The sequence below is a fragment of the Ruditapes philippinarum genome, unplaced genomic scaffold (assembly GCF_026571515.1).
Source record: "Ruditapes philippinarum isolate M1 unplaced genomic scaffold, ASM2657151v2 ctg2096_1_1_1_1, whole genome shotgun sequence".
Classification (NCBI taxonomy): Eukaryota; Metazoa; Mollusca; class Bivalvia; order Venerida; family Veneridae; genus Ruditapes; species Ruditapes philippinarum.
The window spans coordinates 1-21,545 of NW_026857858.1; the positions used below are offsets into that span (position 1 = coordinate 1).

Consider the following 21,545-nt stretch of genomic DNA (forward strand, 5'->3'; position numbering starts at 1 on the left):
GTTAATAATATGGAGCGAATGTTTCCTTCTTTTCATGTAGTCATGTTTAATTTTGTTAATAAAGGGTCATAAAACTTCAGTCACTTAACATCGTTTATATTTAAATTTGTCATAGGGCGGATTTATAAGCCTTTATCTGTTTATCAGGTTCAAAAATTAAACAGTGACTCTCAAATCAATTTAACTACAACATTTACAAGAAAATATCAATTTCAACTGAAATTGTTAGAAACAGAAACATTCAATTCTTGGTATTGTGTTTACAAAATGTCACTCAATATTGCTTTATTAATTCATTTGCTTCATTTAGTACTTCCATTATATTAATTGAGTCGCACAACATTGGACACGGACAAACTATGTACCGTATGTCAATATAAAACAGGAAAACATAGAAACCTAAGAGAAAAGTTAAAGATAAAAAATAATTAAAACAATTAAGCATGAAGGTGAAGGGGGGCAGCAGAACGGGGTAAGGGGAGATGGGTTGTAAAATTGACACAAATCTTAGGAAAAGGGAGAAACTTACCGTAGACGAAAACATAAAAGTGATACAAAAGTGTCACCACAATTGTATGTAACAACAAACAAAACATAGTTACGTCTTAGAATACAAAGCTTTTGAACGTCAGCAGCATAAGCACTGCTGTATAGTTTAAATCGGTTAATGGTGTAGCAAAACTTACTCTTAGCCCCATTATTTCCAATCAATTTAAAACATTATGAGGGATGTTCGAAAGTATTGCTAGTTTTTTCTTGGATACTTCAAGTAGTCAAGTTAACTCAAAAGTGTCCATTTCATGCCCTCGAAGTACTCCCGGTGGCTAGAAAATTCAAAGTTTTCAAACCGATGTCTGTCAACGTCTTCACTGTACGCTGATTTGGACACAGTTATAAGGTACTGATAAATGGCAGATCCAAGTGCCTGTCGGGACTTGTATGTCCGCGCAGGAAGGAAGGTTTTCAATTTCGGAAACAAAAAGAAATCACATGGGGCAAGGTCTGGTTATATGGTAGGTAAGGTAAAACAGTTACTTTTTCTTTTTTCAAAAACGCCAAAACTATTGCGGAGGTACATGTATGTGCGGGGGCATTGTCATGTAGAAGACGGATATGCTTAAAACCAGTGACAGGGCGTCGTTTCTTATAATACTTTATTCAGTTTCTTAAGTACTACGTCTTTGTAGTACTTCCCAGTGATACTTTTGCCCTTTTTCACCGGCACTTTTATTGCGACTCCTTCACCAGAGAAGAAAATTGCATACAAAACCTTCTTTGCACTCAAATACCGTTTAGCAATTATTCGTAGGTTATGAATTATGTAGGTATTGAATTACCCTATACAGGTATGTATTGTTTTTTATCGTGTCCCACGTGGATCACGAGAAAGAGGACAATAAGCAATTATTTTCGAACAGCTCTCGTATATATAAAATGAATCCTCGCAAAGCGAAATAAGGTTAATCTGAAATGTAGGTTAAGCAAGCATATATAAACTATACATATTTTGTCTGTTTGTTTGTTTGTATGTTTAAAGAAAGTTTATAAAATTAGATTTTTAAGAATGTTTTAAAACCTAGAAATGTCTGCGAGAATGTATTTAGGCACTTGACTTAAAATTCAAAAATGTTTCTACATTAAGGCTTTCGCTACTTACTTGTTTCTGCTAATTGCCAATAGTGCAGGGGCGATGGGAACGGTAGTAGTATGTCGCACTCATTTACCAGTACACTCCAGACTTTATTTCAATTTTTAAATAAAAATCGAGTGTACATCATATTCCAAATTTTTACATTTAAACTTAAAATTAGGTTAATATGTGCATTATATATATTGCTAACTAGCGTCATTTATTAAATAATAATTCACAAATTTACACACAAATTTTATGTTTTGCTATAGCATCAAAACTTAATATAAGTTTCTTTATCAAGTAATATTTGTTTTTTGTGTTGTTTTTTTTTTCACAAAAGATTTAAATTTTGTTTTTTGCTTTGTTGTCTTAACAGTTTTAACGTATGACATGCATTTTTTAGATTTACTCAATTAACTACACTAAATTTGAACGTTTTTTGTAGCTAATGTCATATTATATCGTTCCCAAATTTCAAACCGATTCATGCAACTTTTCGATATTTCTGTTGACTTTGTTTTATTGAGTGAAACTGACATTTATTAAAATTTAGAACAGTTGAAATATCAAACAACTTAACCTGTTTTTGAATATCAAGCGCGTATTTATGTTATTGGTGTGAGAAAATGGACTTAATGTTCATAAATAGAGGACACAAATATCTTGAGCGCAAGCTTACCCTTGGAACTTATTGGCACAATGAAATTTTTTAACGTCTCATTAAGCCTTTTTCTTCTCAAGGAAGTGTTTTTTGACGAAACCATAAACTATCTCTTGTTTACTTTGCTCTGTGTAAAATTGTATATTGAGTGAATTATTGTATGTACGGTAGTTAAAAAATACTTTTTTGTTGACTTTTGATACATTTACAACACATCACTGCATGTTCAGCGCTACTTTTTTCCAGTTGTTGTATTGCTCTTATTCCATTATAAAAATGTTATCAAAACACATTATGGCCATTTCTAAAAGAATACAAATAATATGGGAGTTCTGGATTTCTGAGGCAGAAATTGCCTTCAAACTAATTGCCCAATTAGTCATGGATTTTGAAATACACAATGATTGATGGTACATAAAGTGACGCTGGCGATAAAAAAAGAATTTGTCAACGATTATGTCAAGCGACTTTGTTTCCTTGTCAGTGTTGGTAGATTATAGCTTCTGTCTAAGTGGTCCTTTTAGTTGTTCGAATGCAATTATATAAGCTTTTTTCAGGAAAAGAAGAACACGAAACACTGTGTTTGCTGTTGAACTTAAAGATCCTGTATGTTGTAATTAAGGTTGTTACCATGGTGGTGGTGTTGGTAGTTTTCACTCCGAATCATGGCAGTAAGCCACATTGAATTGGTTGTTAACACATTAAGTGAAACTTTATATAATTTATGCATATAATTATGCTTCGGAAACAATTTTCAAACATCGAAGAATATGTTCAATCAATATGTACTACAAATATTTGTCCACATTATATGTGATCATTAATAATTATGCATTCATTGCTTATTGAAAACTGTGATTCAGACGTTACGAAACAAAATCTAATTACCTTCCTTCATTAACATGAAATGTTAATTCGGTAATTATATCTTTACAAATAGTGCTTTTTGCAACTTAAATTATTGCTAAATCCCAATTTGAGAATTATAGTTATGAAAAAAAAAACTTTAAAAATGTGTTACAGGATCCCTAACTTTGAAAAATAAAGTATAATAGAAGTTAGTAATTTTTAAAATTTGTTCACTCACATCTGGTGTTATATATTTTTATACGGTTTATTTGAGTTGCATGTCTGTCTATTTCTAGTTTTCGTACAATTCATGTTTTAATTCGGGTAAAACGAAAAACATAATTTAGTGAAATTATCATGAAATGATATACAAATAAGTTAAACATAGAACAAAAAGCATAACTAAAAACATAAAGGAATAGCATACAAAATGTACAACAAAATTACACACTTAATAACACTTTATCATGTGGGACCACATATTGTATTTGTTATTTGAAACTATTATGCAAAATCATATGAGAAAATTCAAATTTTGGTTACCCATGATAATTACATCGCCAAATATTTTAAACCGCCAGTTTTTCGAATATGATATTATGACTTTGAACTTGAACGTGACTGTAACCATGTGATTGGTTCTTTTACAATATAGCCATGACCTTTTTATGGTTTTTAATACATGTAGTCACGTAAACGTCTCACATTATTGAAATTTAATTCGTTTTTAGCACACAATAATAAAATAGGTTCACATGACATTAACATATGTCCATAAAAATGTAAAATCAGCATTAACAATTTTGTAGTTCATTTGAGTAAAATTAAGTCACCTTAAGTTACATACAATAGGAAATGTCATTTAAAAAATGACGCAAATCGGCATAATTTCACTGACTTTAATATGTTATAATACAATTATTTAACGATTACCCTAAAGTTGAACAGCCTCATCAATGCATCGGTTTAAGTGTATGTATATCACATTATATTCTTCTAATAATGTAATATATTTTATATCACAAAAATGTTAATAGAAGGATATCGTATTAAATGTGCTTCTTGTTTCATACCTAGCTTAATTAGAAAGAAAATATAATATTTAGAACACATATTTGGAGTAACATTATGCTCAAAGTTATACTCATTGCTAAATTTTGATAAATTAACTATATATTTCAAAACATTGACTACATTTACCAGTGATTGACCAACAGTTGACATTGAAACATGTCTTGTATAAAATATAAATATGTCTAAAATATAAAATGCCTGCCACACTCTTTTATAAACTGAACTGTGACAGGTAAATGCAGGTTGATATTTTTAGAAATTACCTTGGACAACATGAGTTATTTATAGTTAAAGAAATAAAAGGAATTATCATTGCAAAATATGAAGTTAATTTGACCTAAAACTGTTCACTTACTACATACCATAATGGCTGACCATTATGTCACTTTAAGCAGCTGACAATCAAACGATTGGGAAATTATAATGTACGTTTAAGATCTATATCAAGTAAAATTTATTTTTGAATTTTTAATTTCAGCACAATCTTATTGTCATACTAAAGCAATATACCGATACATTCAAGTTTATTTTATATTCATTTTACAAATGCTTAAATGGGGAAATTAATAGAAACCACTACTGGTTTCCTAGCAGTTTCCGGCCACAAATCGCACTTTTTAACAAATTAAATAAAAATCAGTCTACGGAGGGGTACACAACTTTGACAGGACAAAGTTAGGTACCTGTCCGGCATTGCCATGTGCTTAATGTTGCACTTTCATTTTACTTTTTAATTTGAATATAGGCCTGAAACGTAACACCTTTTTTCACCTTTATTCAAAAATTCATAGCAGTTTTCCGGACCTTTTTTATTTTGAATATAATTCAGTATCATAAGGCAATGTTAAGATGGTTTTACAAGACAAACAGAACTTCCCGACCTTGTCCGTGTCGTCTGCAACAATATTTTCCGAAGTATTGATTTACCTAAAATGGGGTCTTAGTTATTGCGCATGGATACTCAAACCAGAATTCCCCAGGTGTTACTTATTTTTGAAAGTCGCAAGTTCTCTATGTAACTTTAAATAACAGGCAAAACTTCAAAACATATCAATTGTTGTACTATTTTAAATGCTGTTTAGCATTGAAAGAAAAGTATCTCTGATTGACGAAGTAATGTGGATGCCTTACTGGTAAAAATAGACTGTACTGGGCGAAGATGATAAACGGCCGGAAAACTGAAAGGGGACGAAAACTGCTAGGAAACCAGTTAACAGTGGACTTATGTATGTCTAACTGCACCTATAAAAAGAAAGCAACGAGTCAACTAAATCAAATAAAACAAAAACTTAAAGTGTAATGTTATCATCGTAGAAGACTTCTTTTAAAATCAGCTAAGTAGTAACTCTCCAATACAAGAATAAAACAACTATATATCGAAAAGGGTAATTATAAAAGGGTATAAAAGGTTATAAAAGGGTATAAAATTCATCTTTTTTCTTTCTGTGTTGCTGTTGTCTTGAAATTACATATATTATATTAAGGGCAAAATGTTTGTGTAATTGTTTAAACTTTGTATGTATTGTTCGCGGGGTTATCCTTGTTTTATCAATTTTATATGATATATGATTACTATTTAATAATGCTGTGATTATGTGTAACATGACAACGCTTAGACGCTAAATTGATTCCATAGAAAGTTTTTTGCCATGATAGTCAAATGGCTGGTCACGATTTGTTTTTCATTATATTTTAATTATTTTATGAAATTCTATATAAACAAAACACGTGTGGGTAAACATTTCAGATCGCTCGCTCACTCTCTTTTTTATGAATTAAAGTCATAATTCAAAATATGTTAAACACATAAAATATAAATTCATGATAAGAATATCTTAAAAAAAGGATTTTTTTTTTTTCATTTTGAGTACACATATTTGATATCTTCTGTTTTGCCTCCCCAGTTGACAAATTAAAAAAAATAATTTTTTATGATTTTAGGATTTTGAAAATTAGTGGAGTTCCTTTAAACAATAAAAACATGTTTTTTTTAAATCACAAACATTATATGATATTTAAAGTTGACACGATATTAAATTTGACACGTGTCTTGATTGATAGGCTTTTCAGATTGTAGACATACCATTTACCACAAATCTTCATGCTCAGGAAAAAATGACCAAAGAACTGCTAAGTCAATACGCACCTGCATTAAACTTATCAAAGTAGATATCTTTTGTTAATTTATTATATCCTTTTGTTAACGTTTTGACATTGTTATTGTTTGGGGTGCGTTCCTTGTTGATGTGTGTTTACGTATTTCGTGAATTTGCCAAGCTTCAGTCTTCCAGCTGAAGACATATCGTCTATAGATTTCTTGTTCATGTTTTCTCTTGCTGCATTTACTTACCACAACTGCTTTTACTATTGTATTGTATCTTATTTATTCATTTTTTTATTTATTTATTTTTCTATTTACTTATTTCTTTATTTATTTATTTATTAGTGTTTACAATATACTATTTGTCCGGAACTGTGTTTGTTAAATTAAGCCTTGAAATGCCAAATCTTTAAATATATGATAAAAGCTTTTTATAGTCGTGTCCTGTGACAGTTTCAAAACGTTACACATTGGTCACATGTCTGAACTATATTTTGCCTTTTTGCGCTTTGTTAATTGGTAGCGTTGTAGTGATTTAGTAATTTGCATAGAAATCAAAATCCACCTTGTTTTCATTTTGTTTCTATTCTAATAAAGAAATCAACATCCAGCGTAATTAACTGTTTTTGTCTTCAAATTATGAGCATCCTGCGTGTTCTTTATCAATTATTCCAACACTATAAAAGTTAAATCTCTACAAAAATGAAAAATCTATTTATTTCTGAGGTAATACTTTTAACATTTCTTATAAGTATTACGCTCCCTTCGCAGCTCACTGAATACACTCACGTAACTTAGAAAGTGAGCGTTAGTGGAACATTCGACCGATGTGCAGGAGAGTATAAAAGTATTAGCTTTTGTGACTATACAAATAGCTTTGTTGAGAAAAGCTAACTTGCAAACTGTTGCAGGGATACAATTCCGTGTCTTCTGGATGATTGATTTCAGCAAGATAGTTTTAAAGATCAAATGCTGCTAAAGCCGATGCTAGTGGTGTCGTGAGAGATGTGGAGCTTGAACATTTTCTCTCAAGAACAAACATAATCAAATTGAGTCTGTAATTTTTCTATCATTTTGTTGGGGAGATCTCCTATTTCATACATTTTAATCGGTCTCACATCTGCTTTTATTTCGACTCAACAGACAGATTCAAAGATATTTTTCTTTCAAAATTCTTGAATAATGAACATCGGAACCATTCTGTCTAAGTTCCGAAACAGAATTAAATATAATATAACAGTGTCGAAAGGGAAATTAGATTTTCTTTAAAAAAACACTCTTTAAATTAAATATCATTCAACATTGTGTTATAAGCAACAATGTTCATTCAGATAATATCATATATAATAGGTACTCCACTTAGATTTCTTGAAATGTATGACTGGACATGATTTTTCGATATAAGCACACCATTTGATGTGAGTCTTAACTTATAACTTAAGTGCAAGATTTCAATTATGACTAAGAATCTTACACATATAAATCATGTTTTACATTAATTGTTTTTTGTTGTTTTTTTTTAGCATATTTTCATTTTACAAGGTAGGAATACTCATTGGTGTATATAAGAATTTCAAATTTTATGCTTCAGGATTTTAGACCATTTTTCTTCATAGCATCTTGTTATTTGTAAAATATCAATCTAAAATGAAGATTTTCACTTTTTCTTAGATTTGTTTTCATTCCTTAGGTTTTTTCCTAGTAACTGGTGTATTCAAATCCAATATTTTGATGACGGCATTGTTGTCAGGCAACCATTGCGCGTGCATGTTATTATAAATATCGTGAATTTTGATACTATACATCTTAGCATAATGTCGTATTTTTGCCAATATAGTACCTATAAGTGACTGACACTTGAACCAATCAAAGCAATTATAACTCCTTTAAGATACATCTATATTTACATCTTTTGACATGTTCATATACAGATTCAGTCTTAGCTTACCAGACCGCAACGTGGTCATTTTGAGATTCCACCGCCTGTCATTTGTAGTCATACCCCGATTACACATTCTTCAAACAACATCTCTGAATCCAATGATTGCAACTTAATCAAACATAAGAGGAATGATCTTCGTCTATAGAGAGAAGTCTTTGAATAAAAGCTCTCAATTGTGCTCAATTATTGTCCATCAGTCATTCTTCAGGAGCAATGACAATATCGAAACTAGTTCAGTATTAAAATTTTTAGTTTGAATTCATCGATCCATTCACATAGAAACAGTTCAACAATGGTCTTTACCAGTAGTGAATTCGGACACATTTTAGGTGAATCATTCCAAAGGTGCAGTAAACAAACAAAACTATTGCAAAATTATGGTAGGCAATGACATTAATTGTAATAATAAGCACGCGCCTGGCATTGTTGGATGTCATAATTAGAATTGTTTGTTTATTTGTGAGGACTTTAAAAGCAATCTGAAAAGAACAAATGTATTGTTTGTTAAATTAATTTGGATCAATTTTAAATTTAATTAGGGTATAATTATTTATTCATGCTTGATCATTCGTGATAGAACCATATAGCATACAAATACAACTTGAAGAATTCGCATAACTGGAATTATCTGATTTTATGGGATAATTGAATACAGTAAGAAAAAAATAACATCCAGGGGAAACAATTCAATTTGTATCACTACAATATAACAATGACGTTACCTACCTTAGTTGGTGAAGATTAAGGAATCAAAAAACAGCTAGCATGCAAGCATGTTTCATATTGACAACAGATAGTTTTGTTTTATCGTAAAAAATGATTTTTGAAAATCCAATACCGGCTGCCAATGAGATTTGATTCCAAACATTCAAATATTTATACCTATTACTTTGTTTAAGAATGTCTAAGACATTGCTGAACAATCCCAGTCGATTGGAAGGTAAAATACGATTTTATTATAAGAAATAGAAAGAGTTTAGAAAATTAACAATGTAAAAATAATTAGCACACCAAAGAATTGCTATAGCCCTTGAGATAATTGTAACAAAAATGTTTATATTTTTATAGATAGCTTATAGATAGGCCTGGCCTAGGCCTTAAAACAGGAAAAGTCTTTTTCTCTGACTGTTCCCACTCGGACTTTTCCCAAAAATATATAAGAAATCAGGTTGGAAACCTTCTTGAAAATTATTTTTAACGTACCAGAGCATAAACCAAGTCATGTTTACACATTTTTCTTGATTTTTTTCAAATATTTATATTCAAATGTCTGCCTTTCGTTTTTGTTTTTTTTTTTTATAAAAATGAAAAATGCTCCCACCTGGTCACTCGTAGTTAAGGCTTATTGGCATTTTTATCAACCAAGTAAACGCGATAGTCTTGGTTTTGTTGTTGTTGTTGTTGTTGTTGATACAAAATACTAAACCACTATAGACCGATTAAGTTTTAGTGCTGCAATGATATATCAATGGTATGTCTGCAAGTTAGAGACATTGGTACATTTTGATTTCAGTATAGGACTTTATAAGTGCGTTTCTGCAAATGTTCCAATAAACCACTGTAAAACATGTAGTCTTCTATTAATACGAACACCAGAAGCATGCTTAACGGTTTTTTTGCTTTGAACATATATTTAACTTTAAAATCAGAAAGATGACCTTATTTGTTCAAAGAAGACCGAAAATAAAATATGATTAAATAGAACATAACCGGTGCAAATGTTCCAATAAACCACTGTAAAACATTTAGTCTTCTATTAATACGAACACCAGAAGCATGCTTAACGGTTTTTTTGCTTTGAACATATATTTAACTTTAAAATCAGAAAGATGACCTTATTTGTTCAAAGAAGACCGAAAATAAAATATGATTAAATAGAACATAACCGGTGTCATTTAAAATTGAATAGGTAAATATTACAAGCCTATAAAAGACTTTAATTCTACTATTTGATTACAGGAAATTGCATGAAGGTGTTTGTTATATATGTATATATGTTATTTTATATTATATTGATCGAGTGTATAATGATATACGCTTTATTGTTCAAATGCCTTCGTTGGTAAACCTTTGTGCATTTAAACTCAAACCGTGCATTATAATACAACATTGTTCTCACAATTAATATCATTCTTTTTTAAATATACATTCATACAATATCTTCTACGACATTTGTATTGAGTACAGTCATGTACGTAGATGTGAACTCCAATTTCCTTTGAGCTGCTTGTATTTGTTTGTTAAACTGGACATGAAGATGGACTTCAGCGATGATAACGATTTTTCTATTTTTTGCATAAATTTTATTTGTAAATGAGTAAAACATACAAATAGACGAATCAAAATATATGTGCATATACATTATGATGAAAAGTTTCTGCTCGATTGTGGTAAAAGCATTAAAGCCAGTTCTAACTTCAATCTCATCAGTATAGATGTCATTTAAAGAAAGCATGGTTGTGACTCGAGTTGAGCTCTAACCTAAGATCTCAAAACCGAGAGGCAAACCACTAGCTCTATCAAAAATAAGTATCCGTGCTTATACAAACACAAAACAACTGTAAAGGGAAAGCCCATGTCTCAATGTTATTCAAACATATCATTAATGGGCTTTCAGAGAAATCCAAGACTTGCAAATAAATGACAATAAAAACATTAAAGTAAGAGTTATTAAAACAACATTTATTCTTAGTTTGTTTTTCTTCAAACGAAGAATTAAGATATGGAAATCAAGATTTCGGATACGTTCCTTCAAAGGCATACCTAATTTAATTTTTTAAATAGTTATTCAAAAGTCATATTTGTTTGATTTTGTTTTGTATTCTGTTTATGTTAAAACATACGTAGGTAGATTTGATATTGACATTTGATATTTGCTATATTTTTTCTTATTTATTTATTTATACATGTATGTTTTTTTAATTGGTTTCAAGAATTGAGCAGTTAAATATTAAGTTAAATATTATAATATTATTAAATCAACTATAAATGACGTACATCCGATTCAGAAAACAAAAGTGATGAGACTATTGCTCAACTGAAATCCAAATGTTCCAAAAGGTACAAAAATGAAATTCTTAGTGTTTTTTTTTGTTTGGGCTCTCAAAGGCATTAATTGGATTTGCAAAGGAAGTATACTAAGAATGATATAGATAATGATTGTGTTTGTTTTTTTTATTAAGAATTAGGTTACTTTGTGCCTTTTAGATATTAATTAATTTGCAAAAAGAGCGAGATTAAATCAATGATCTTACATTGTGCAGACCTAAATATTTACATGAAATAAAACATCTCGAAACAAACACAGTCGTGTCCCTTTAAGTATTAAACAGCATCTTCTTTGTATCTGAGCATAAACAGTGGATGTTATCACAGCAACGAATTTTTATTACAGTTTTTCTGAATCAAGCATATGGCAATCTTATGGCGGTATATGGTAAATAGGACTAGCCCATGTTCAAATTAAAAAGTCCCATACAGGTTTAAATTGCACATTAAAGTAGTTATGACATTAATTAAACACTTTAACGAAAGGAATTGTTAAATACATTTGGTTTAATTAAATTATTCCAAGGAAATGAATTTTTATATGCAAGCTGATGTTCTCGTTACGATTCAAGTAGTAATTTCAAAAATGATTTTAACAATGTTTCAAGTTCTTGAATTTTTATCGATACTTAATTTCTAGGTTTTTAACTGTCCTTTGAGAAATTTGGGTCTTTAATCATAGACAATGTGATCGTATCTCTTGAACGATTTTAGTACAGAAATTTCAAAAGCCCTGCAAGAACTAAAACTAGTCCAGCAGTAACAGATGCCGCTCCTGAGCATGAACAATCTTCTACCCAAACGACCACTGTAGTCATCCCAGTCTCTTTTGGGGTGTCATCATCGACTGCATGTATAACTAGAGAGTATGCGTTTGTGGTGGTACCAGAAATAGCTTTAGCAGTTTTGATAAGCCCACTGGCCTCGTCGATGGTAAAGTCGTTGTTTGTATCTCCGGCTAAATAAATGAATCGTATTACTTATTGAGATATAACGGCAATATTAAACGCAGTTACAACGATCAATTAGTGATAATTACAATCATATTATTGTTCAAAACCCATATTTATTTATTGGACTACTTTCTCAGATATTTATCTTTTGCAATGAGTATCTTCAGCTATTCTATCCATCATCGGAAAGTATTTGTTATCAAAAATACCATGTATTATTTTTTTAAGACAGTTATGGCTGTGATAAATTATGCATTGAATTTGAGCCGAGTCACGCATCTTTTAATAATCAATGTGTTAACGCGCGCTTTACAATTGCAACGTCGTAGAAAATATAGTAGCTGTATTCGTAAACAGCATTTTTTTGGATATTGATTAAAATAAAAATGCTATTGTTACAATAGCTGTTCCAGCCCGTGAACATATATTGAATTTGATCATGTTTCGTGAAAATATTACCATATTTCACTCAAACGTAAAAATATCATCTTTAGTATTTAAAGTTTTCTTCTATTTTTTCCATTGACCCGTGTCCCGTGAACAACGATAAATAATGGCTATTTTTGCATGTTTACAACTTACATCATAATTTATCATAAACAAAAATAATGGCGGAATTGTGTGACTGAAAAGTTTCCAAAACATTATGTTTGTCGTTTTATTATGTCACAGGTCTCTTGCAAAGCATATTAGCCGAGTGTTACCTCCCATCAGTCGAAAATTAACTAAATATTTCTTAGTCCTTCATCTATAAGACATACTTACAATGGATACTGTATTTCAAAACATCACTGTCATCAGGATCAGTTGCAGTGACTGTCATAATGGTTGTACCTTAACATAAAATTTTAAAAAACATGCATTAATGAGAATATAATTATTCATCAATTAGAAAACAATTTTATAATTATCCTTAAGTTAGTACGTAGAATCAAATTTTATGTAAAATTAAAATGGCGTTAAGAAGACGGTATAATAATTACAAAAAGGAAGAACATGAGAATTTCAACAAATTTACATATTAATATTTCAACGAACAATTACACCGATATGAACATATACATATCTTATGAAAAACTGTCGTAAATGTTCCAACTTATAGCTTTAATAATGTACATTCAATTAAATATAGAACACAGCAGTTTGCGAGCTTTCGAGTAGCGTTTTGAAAATTGGCATGTAAAAAATTGACCGTATTTGTGATTAGATTCCGTTGATTTTATTCCAATTTAAATGATAATTCACATATAATGACATGCTTCACTTTTTAGTTTTGATAATAATTATGTTCGTTTGTTAGATAATAGTGACATTTATATGGTTTTATATAAAATACCGCTTTCAATTTATGAAAAAAATCATTTTGCCCCTTTTAAAAAGGAAGTTTGGTGTTTTATAAATTCATATTTTTTTGAAAATCAGATGTCCGTATGCAATAGAAATACACATGTTTATGAAGAAGAAAAAAACCCGTTTCAATAGGGTAATAAAGCCGGTCAAAAATCAAAGATAACTATTACTAAAAATGGTTAAGTGTAATTTTAAATAAATTATCAAAAAAGGTTTGTAAAAGTTACCAATTGAAAGACTTATAAAGGCATTGTAGCTCATTTGTTTCGTTCTTAAAGAACAAAAACATTCAATGAAAGACTAGGGGCGATGTCGCCAATTTGTCAATGCAATTGAGTTTAAAAGACTTGCCAATCACCACTGTTGGTTCAGAAAATGTTCTTTCTACATTGATTTATTGTTTTCTTAAATTAAAGCAAGCAATTAATTTATCAACAATAGTGTGAATATAATTATCCTGTATTTGTAGCTTGCAAATATGAATAGAAGATAAAAAAAACTACATAATTTAATTTATCTTTTCTGTTAACATAGCCAGTGTATCATGTCAAAGTCATATACTTTTATATTTGGAAAACTAATTGTACCTGTTGCTGAGTCTTTGGAGATGCGTTTGCCGCTTGTAGTCTTTGCAAAGGATGGTGCCTCATTTACGTCTGCCACTGTGACTGTAATAGTCGCTGTACCTTCTCCACCGTCATTGTCTGTGGCCCTGAAACACATTTGTTTCTTATAAACTATCATATCAATAATTATCTTTCAGTATAATAATGATCAATTGTATATTGATACAAATGACTTTAGTTGACATTTGATTTGATATATGTTGAACAAATGTTTCACATGGATCTTTGGAAAATGTTGGTATACTTTTTTCTGCTCTCTCTCTCTCTCTCTCTCTCTCTCTCTCTCTCTCTCTCTCTCTCTCTCTCCATTCCATGCTAGTGTCTGATATTACAAAATTTATCAGACAAGGCTAAGAAAAAAAGGACGAGGCTCTGTCGAGCCTTTCGTTTTTGTTCGTGTTTATTACATGCAATTTAATGATTGATCAGAAATGATTTGTATTGCATGTTAGGAATTGCTAAACGCAACGTAAAAAATCGAAAGTCTACAGAAAAGCAGGTGTTAATCAAATCGTATAGTTTAAGTTTACAAAAATCCAGTTATTGTCAGTGTTACAGTGTATCAAGTTAATTATCTCAGTTGTTCAAAAAAGAAGTTATCAACATTTTTCAAATGCAATGTTGGAACTTACATTAACATTAATCTTACTTTTATGGAACAAGTACATACATATATACTAATAGAGCCTAAATGAATTTACTGATTTTAAATTATTTAATTAATTAATTAATCAAGTGTGTATATCAATTATTGTTAAATGATTCATTAATAAATAAATACATAATAGATTAATCAACTGATTAAAACAATACAACTATGTACATACTTTATCTCAAGTGTATAATATCTATCCTGAGTTTCATGATCTAATTCCGATGTTATTGTTAACTCCCCTGCACTGCTGACAGCAAATGGTGGGACCGCTGTGACCAATGCGTAAGTAACAGATGCCTTATCTGTCACTGCAACATATGTTTCAATTGCATCGTTCAATGCTTTGTCCTCATTCACTGATAATGTTCCCGCGCCGCTTGCCGCAGATATTGTAGGTGTTGTCCATGATGTAATGGTTGCATCTATTTAAAGAAAGGCAAATGTTAGAAATAAGTAAACAAAATACAAAGTATTGAAGACAACAATTTTTAGGATAATATCGATGAAGTGTAAGAAACACCAAACCATTGCAAAATGACTTTTAAACAAAATATAATTGCAACATTTTTAAAAGATAATACCGAATCAATGTTTAGTGTCCAGTTATACTTTTGAAAAAATCGTCACAGTGTGTGGGTAAACAAACAAACAAAATGTATACGAATGAAGATGTTATAGACGTAACAAATTATTAAGTTTCAATTGGCAGTAGAAAAAAAATTAAATGAATAGAATTAACAGTAACAAAACCTTTAGAAAAGTCTTTTGAATCTCGTCTTTGAGAGAAAAAAAATGAATTTATCATGAAGTAAAATACATAGCTCGAAAGGATATACGCATTCCTTTTTCATATCTTACTCGCAAGCATGTGCTATTGTGATAACCCTTTGAAGTTTTATAAATAGTAGGGAAAATATTTTTAACGTTTCAACTGAGGTATTTGAAATTTATTTGCTTATAAGATGGACGATGGTGGAGGGGTTTCCTTTAATATTTAGGGAATCAACATTGCAGCTACAGTTTATCACGGCATGATCGTAAAATAGAGAAAAGCAGAATAGAATTCCTAAAAACAGCCCAACACAGCAAAATTGAAAAAAGTTGCAGGCTCGTTTTGATTGAGCGTGATCATGGACGTTATTGGTAAAAAACAAATACCGTCCACGCCCCTAGCACCGACCTACGCAGAATTCAACGTTTAAACACGAAAATGGTGATATTTTAAATAAGTAACATTCGCAGATAGGTTCACCAGACGCGACTAAATGGTACTGACTAACAGGAGTCTATGCATATCTTAGCTCCAGCGGATGAGTTGGATTTGACCTCTGGTGATGCTTTTGAATTTTTAAGCTCAATGGTAGCCAAAACATCCTTTCTGTTTCGGTGCTTGTGGGGTTGCTCCTTAATTTCATACAAAGAGCCAAAATTCCGACCTTACATAAATTCTCAAGTTGCATCCCAAGTATCACCTAAAAACCTTCTTCGATTTAGAAAAGTCCCCATATAAGGCATTTCGTCAGGTTTAAAGCATAAATATAAATTATGCCTAGTTTATAACATGCACTTAATTGATTTAAATGTTGTTAAACCTTGACACGTACACAAATATCAGTTACTTAATAAAATGTTAGTTCCTGTATGAAATAAATTAATTTGTTTATAGATTTATTGATATTATTAATTTGTTATTAAATTAATTGACTAATTAAAACAATCTTACCAAATACATAGATATTGCAAAATAAAATAATCTGTATGTCGACGATAAGGTTACATTATACTGTTGTTACATAAAAACTTCATCATTTTTATATTGCAAATAATTCACTTAATTGACACAAAACATTCAATATAGACTGTTTATTTTTCTGCGTTTTTGTTTATTTTTCTGTTTTGTTTTATTTTTTCTCAATTTTTTTTCTTAGCTTTTCTATTATTCATGTAATGTTGATGTTGTTATTGTTGTTTTAAAGAAAGGTTATTTACTAGCGTGGTTTGAAATAAGTCTCTCTGTTCCGAGATACATAGTTTGATATGAGAATATAAAATATGTTATGAAATCCTGTTATCACAGGCTCACACTTATTTTTGTATAAAATAGATTTAAATGCATTATGATTGATTTTATTCAAATAGATTCTTTTTTGTTATAAAACATAATACGTTGATGTTTATTTCAAAAACAAAGTTATGCTTCACTTAAAAAAACAACAATAAAACATTTGTTCTTCAAGGTAGAGTATTTCAAATTGCAGTAATTTGTTGGTATGATCAATTTTACTATTCATCTAACTCACCTGAAATCATTACACTCTCGGATATACTATGGGTGTCATTATAAAAAGCTTAACATTATGCTCCGGGAAATTGTTTTCACAGAACGAACGAAAAGCACAATATCATTTTTTTTAATTTACCTGTTCTTAACAGCAGTCCAAAAAAAATCAGGCACATAAAAGCACTCGTCCAAAAACCTTTAGCCATTGTTGTGTACACCTGCAGCAAAAAATATATATCTAGTAATACGCTCAGATTGTAAAAACCCCCAAAAAGCCTAAAGTTTATGTTGTTTTGGGGTTGTCATGATACTGGAGCAAATAGTTTAGATTTTTATCCCAAACTGCAATTACTACAATTATTTTCACGATTGTCTAAACAATGTTAACAAAAACAATGGAATTTTCAATCCAGGGGTCTCTGGTTTGATCCTCGGTCGAGTTGTATTTTTGCCGTGAAAATTTGTCTCGGACATTAAGTTGATTGGTTATTTTGAATGGTCATTTGCGGAGAAATAAGTACAAGCTGGTTAAATGTCTCGACCGTCGGGATATGACGAAAACAACCCTGTTAAAATCAGCGTTATAAACTACAGATTCTAACACGACCCGCATGTTTCCCTATTGAACAAAGAAGAACCAAAAGTGTGTGTTATTATGCAATAAAATCACAGTTTGACGTTCTATATTTAGACACGTGACGTAATCATTATACACGTGACGTAACCACTAAAATGTGACGCGCTGAAAATAAGTACGGAAACAAATCAAACACAAATTAGGTTAATATCAAATACGGCAGCATTTATATGTTGATGTCGTGTTAGAATCAAAAACATATATCCAAATTGGTGATTTTATCGCTTGATAACATCACTGTTTGTCGTTCGGATGCGCATCATTTTATCACTCGGGCTACGCCCTTGTGATATAATTCCTCGCATCCGAACTCCAAGCAGTGATGTTATTGAGCGATAAAACCACTGTTTGGGATATATTATTTCTTATTTAACTAATAGGACAATTCTAATCCCGAAATTGGTATATAATTAGCTATTACATTTTGTGTCATAGGTAATTGATTTCAATTTAAGGTTGAGGTATTTATAGTATATAAACCATTGAAATTAGGAATAGTTATTATTTAAAAGTTAATCAATATATCCAACACAGCCGATGTCAAACTTGTTTTACTTTGTTTCCCGCCTATCCGTTTCATAATTCCAAATTTCATGTTTTTGCAGAAGTAAAACAAAGGCAAGATTTGACAGAACACACGAGCTAATTTATTCAGATTTTTACATAGTAAAGGAATTCACACACTCGGCCTCCGACACCACAAATGGTTTACACACAAAAGGAAACATTACATAATAAAGCATTTCCTTATTTGTCGTACAATCTACATAATTAATTTCCATTAACATGTTTTTAGTTTATATCTTTAGACATACATTTTCTGTTGTACCTATTTTACATAGTACCAAAGTTTACCATTTTTAATAAAAAGAGGTTTGTAAAATGGGAACAGAGTGCTTTTTGCGTCAATTTCCTCTGTTTGAAGCTATTATTGCAAACGAGACCTATTCGATATTTAACGAAACTCACGTGCCATTTCAGTCATCAATCCTAAAATAACTGTTTCCTGTTGCCCATGATAATTTGTCAGGTATCTGACAAAGAAGACATTTTTCCTTGACTAAAACCCTGAGACCAAATAAATTACATCTAATCAAGTAAGCACATGCCTTTGCTAAAGACATTGTTTAATGGTTATAGTAAATAAAATTAATTTAATGTTGTTTAAAATGTCAAAGTTTATCCTCTGATCAATGTTTTTTGTAAAAATCCATCGCTTTTGGTTCGAAAGAAATTGGTATCGGCAATATTCGTACAATAACGGATAAAAAATACATTATTTACATAAAGTCAAAATACCATTTGACTTAGTTACTCGTTTAAATAAAGTTTATCATGTCCGCCAAATGTATGATTTTACTGGGTTTTAGTTCAATTTTTATTATCAAATATAAACATTCATTTTATGATTGTCATTCGTGTTATACGCCAGAAGCAATGATCGTTTGTCCGCCTGTTAGCAGGTTACTCGGTCGGTCTGTTTCTTTAGAACCAGTGGAAGGAAATCTAAATTACTCTGCAACTATGTTAATCATAATGAAACAATGTGCAGAGCACAGGTTTGAAGTTTATCTGCTCAAGGTCACACTTAGTCATAACAAAAATTATTCCGCGTTTAGAACAAGGTAAAGAAAAAACATATCTTATCTGTTTTGTGGGTGAATACAATGCCTCTATATTTAGTATAAACATTATTCCCTGGTAGACCTCTGTTAAATTTTTATAAATTATGCACTTAGGGTAAAATATACCTCCACATTAGAGGTCATTTAGTGCCCTCAGGATAATCAACATATAGAATATTTTGTCTGTCGATTTGTTTTTATTTGATAACTCAACAAATTTACATTTGTGCGTAGATTGCTCCGCATTTGTTGAGCTCTTGTTTCTTATTTTTTATTTCTTGTTTAATATATTTGTCATAAATTAAGGTTGTGTATTTATTTCAGCCTTGTTAATATAATCTTAACTGCAGTTTTATACTTTCAAATCATAAATGAAAATCATTGTACATAATTATTCACACAGCCCGACATTCATTCTTTACAACTCATTGTACCTTAAAATTTTGAAAAATGCACCCTTACAAAGAGCTAATTTTCCAAAATTTTGTGAAAAGTGTTAGGGTTTGATTTACGATTTAATATTTATGTATTCAAGCAGAAAAGGAAAATGTAAATATTTTATATGCAGATATATTCACCGTTTATTGTTTCCGTTCAATTTAAAGCTATAATTTTGTTAAAATAAAATAGCTAAATAACAATGGTACGTTAGCTAGTTAGCTATCTTCAGAACATTCATGTTTTTCTAAAGAATGTTTATATGTATATAAATCGTATTTCTGAAAGTTTATATAAATTAATTCTAAATTATGAGTAACAGCAATTATGAACTTTTCACTCAGTTTTATCCATTTCGTAAAAGTTTCAAGTTTAAATGCTATGTTTCGTGCGATTAAAATACTATGTAACAACAATGTACTATACGCTTAACAACAATTTGAAAACAGCAAATATTTAGTTTGTACTATTCTGCAATAAGGAGAGGAAAGAATAATAAAATAAAAAGAATGTTTCAAAGATAAATGCTAAAATCATTTCAAAGTTAATTGGTCGTAAATGGGCACTTTTTCAAAATGTATTTCAAATACTGATAAAAATGTATTTATTTAGTTGAATTATCCTATCAAATATGTCCTGAAAAGAATGTTGTAAGAGTTTTAAGTGATTTTGTATGATCTTCTTTACGATAAAATATTTTTGTTCTAGAACTTATTGCATTTTCTATATTTATAGTAAATGATATGTATCTACTTTAACACATGTCATTCCAATTCATGTAATGGGTTCTAACAACATCCATATAAAGTTTAAACGTTCGTGTTTTATTGTCAAGTACGGTGAGTATGATAAAAAAAATATCAACATTTTAATGGTTTTACGAATCTTTCAATATGGACCAATTCTCTTTAACAAAGAATACGTGTTGTCAAGATGGGTTCTTACCTTAAAGCCCGCCTAAATAACACAGTTTCTCACGGTTATTTTATATCTAAAAAGTATCGCAAAATCTTCCTTGTAGGAAACTTTTATTAAACGTAGTCAACCATTCAAAACTGCTTTTAATTTTAAATTTATACTTCATATTACATTGACTAATGCAGTTTAACAAATAAATTTTTTTAAATGTTTGTCATGCATAAAAGCGATGTGAATAAATAACTTCACATATCAACTTACTTAATTTTCTTAATATTATAAAACATTATATTCTTTGAATGCAATGAAATTTATATTTATGACCTGCAATATCTTTTATTAGCACATTTTTTTCTACATAGAAAATGCTTTATATATTTATTTTTTTTTAGAAAGAAAAAGATGATTCAAGTTTACCTACAAATTAAAGAGGGGTACACTGTAACAGTGAATACTTGTATTTGAAAAAATGACAAGATATTCTGACTGAGGCCTAGTATCGTTTTAAATCATATTATAAGACAGTCGATGCCATTTTTCTCTTACATTATTTTATTGAAAGACATCTAAATTAAATGGAAAAAATATAACTAGATTTGTTTTGAGGACTTGTAATGATTTTTATGTTTTGATTTATATACAGAAATGCCCTTTTTGAAAAATTAATAAAACAAATCATGGTGTAAATGTGTAAATGTAAGACTATTCAATGCTGTAATATTTTTGAATAAAGAGTTAAAACATTTGGTGTTTG

The 21,545-nt window shown here is 30.1% G+C and overlaps 1 protein-coding gene across 2 annotated transcripts in view; it reads right to left on the reverse strand.

Moving 5' to 3' along the window:
* Window positions 1-11,371: 11,371 nt before the first annotated feature.
* LOC132751262 (cadherin-23-like) overlaps window positions 11,372-21,545 on the reverse strand; it is a 63,043-nt gene continuing 52,869 nt past the window's right edge. Inside the window, exons 3-6 of one of the 2 annotated variants that reach the window (XM_060741419.1) lie at window positions 15,065-15,314; window positions 14,199-14,323; window positions 13,027-13,095; window positions 11,372-12,266 (exon numbers count right to left, since the gene is read on the reverse strand). In XM_060741419.1, the coding sequence (XP_060597402.1) occupies window positions 12,019-12,266; window positions 13,027-13,095; window positions 14,199-14,323; window positions 15,065-15,314 (692 nt within the window). In that variant the 3' untranslated portion in view covers window positions 11,372-12,018. The remainder of the gene's footprint in view (window positions 12,267-13,026; window positions 13,096-14,198; window positions 14,324-15,064; window positions 15,315-21,545) is intronic. The other variant, XM_060741418.1, reaches the window with a different exon arrangement.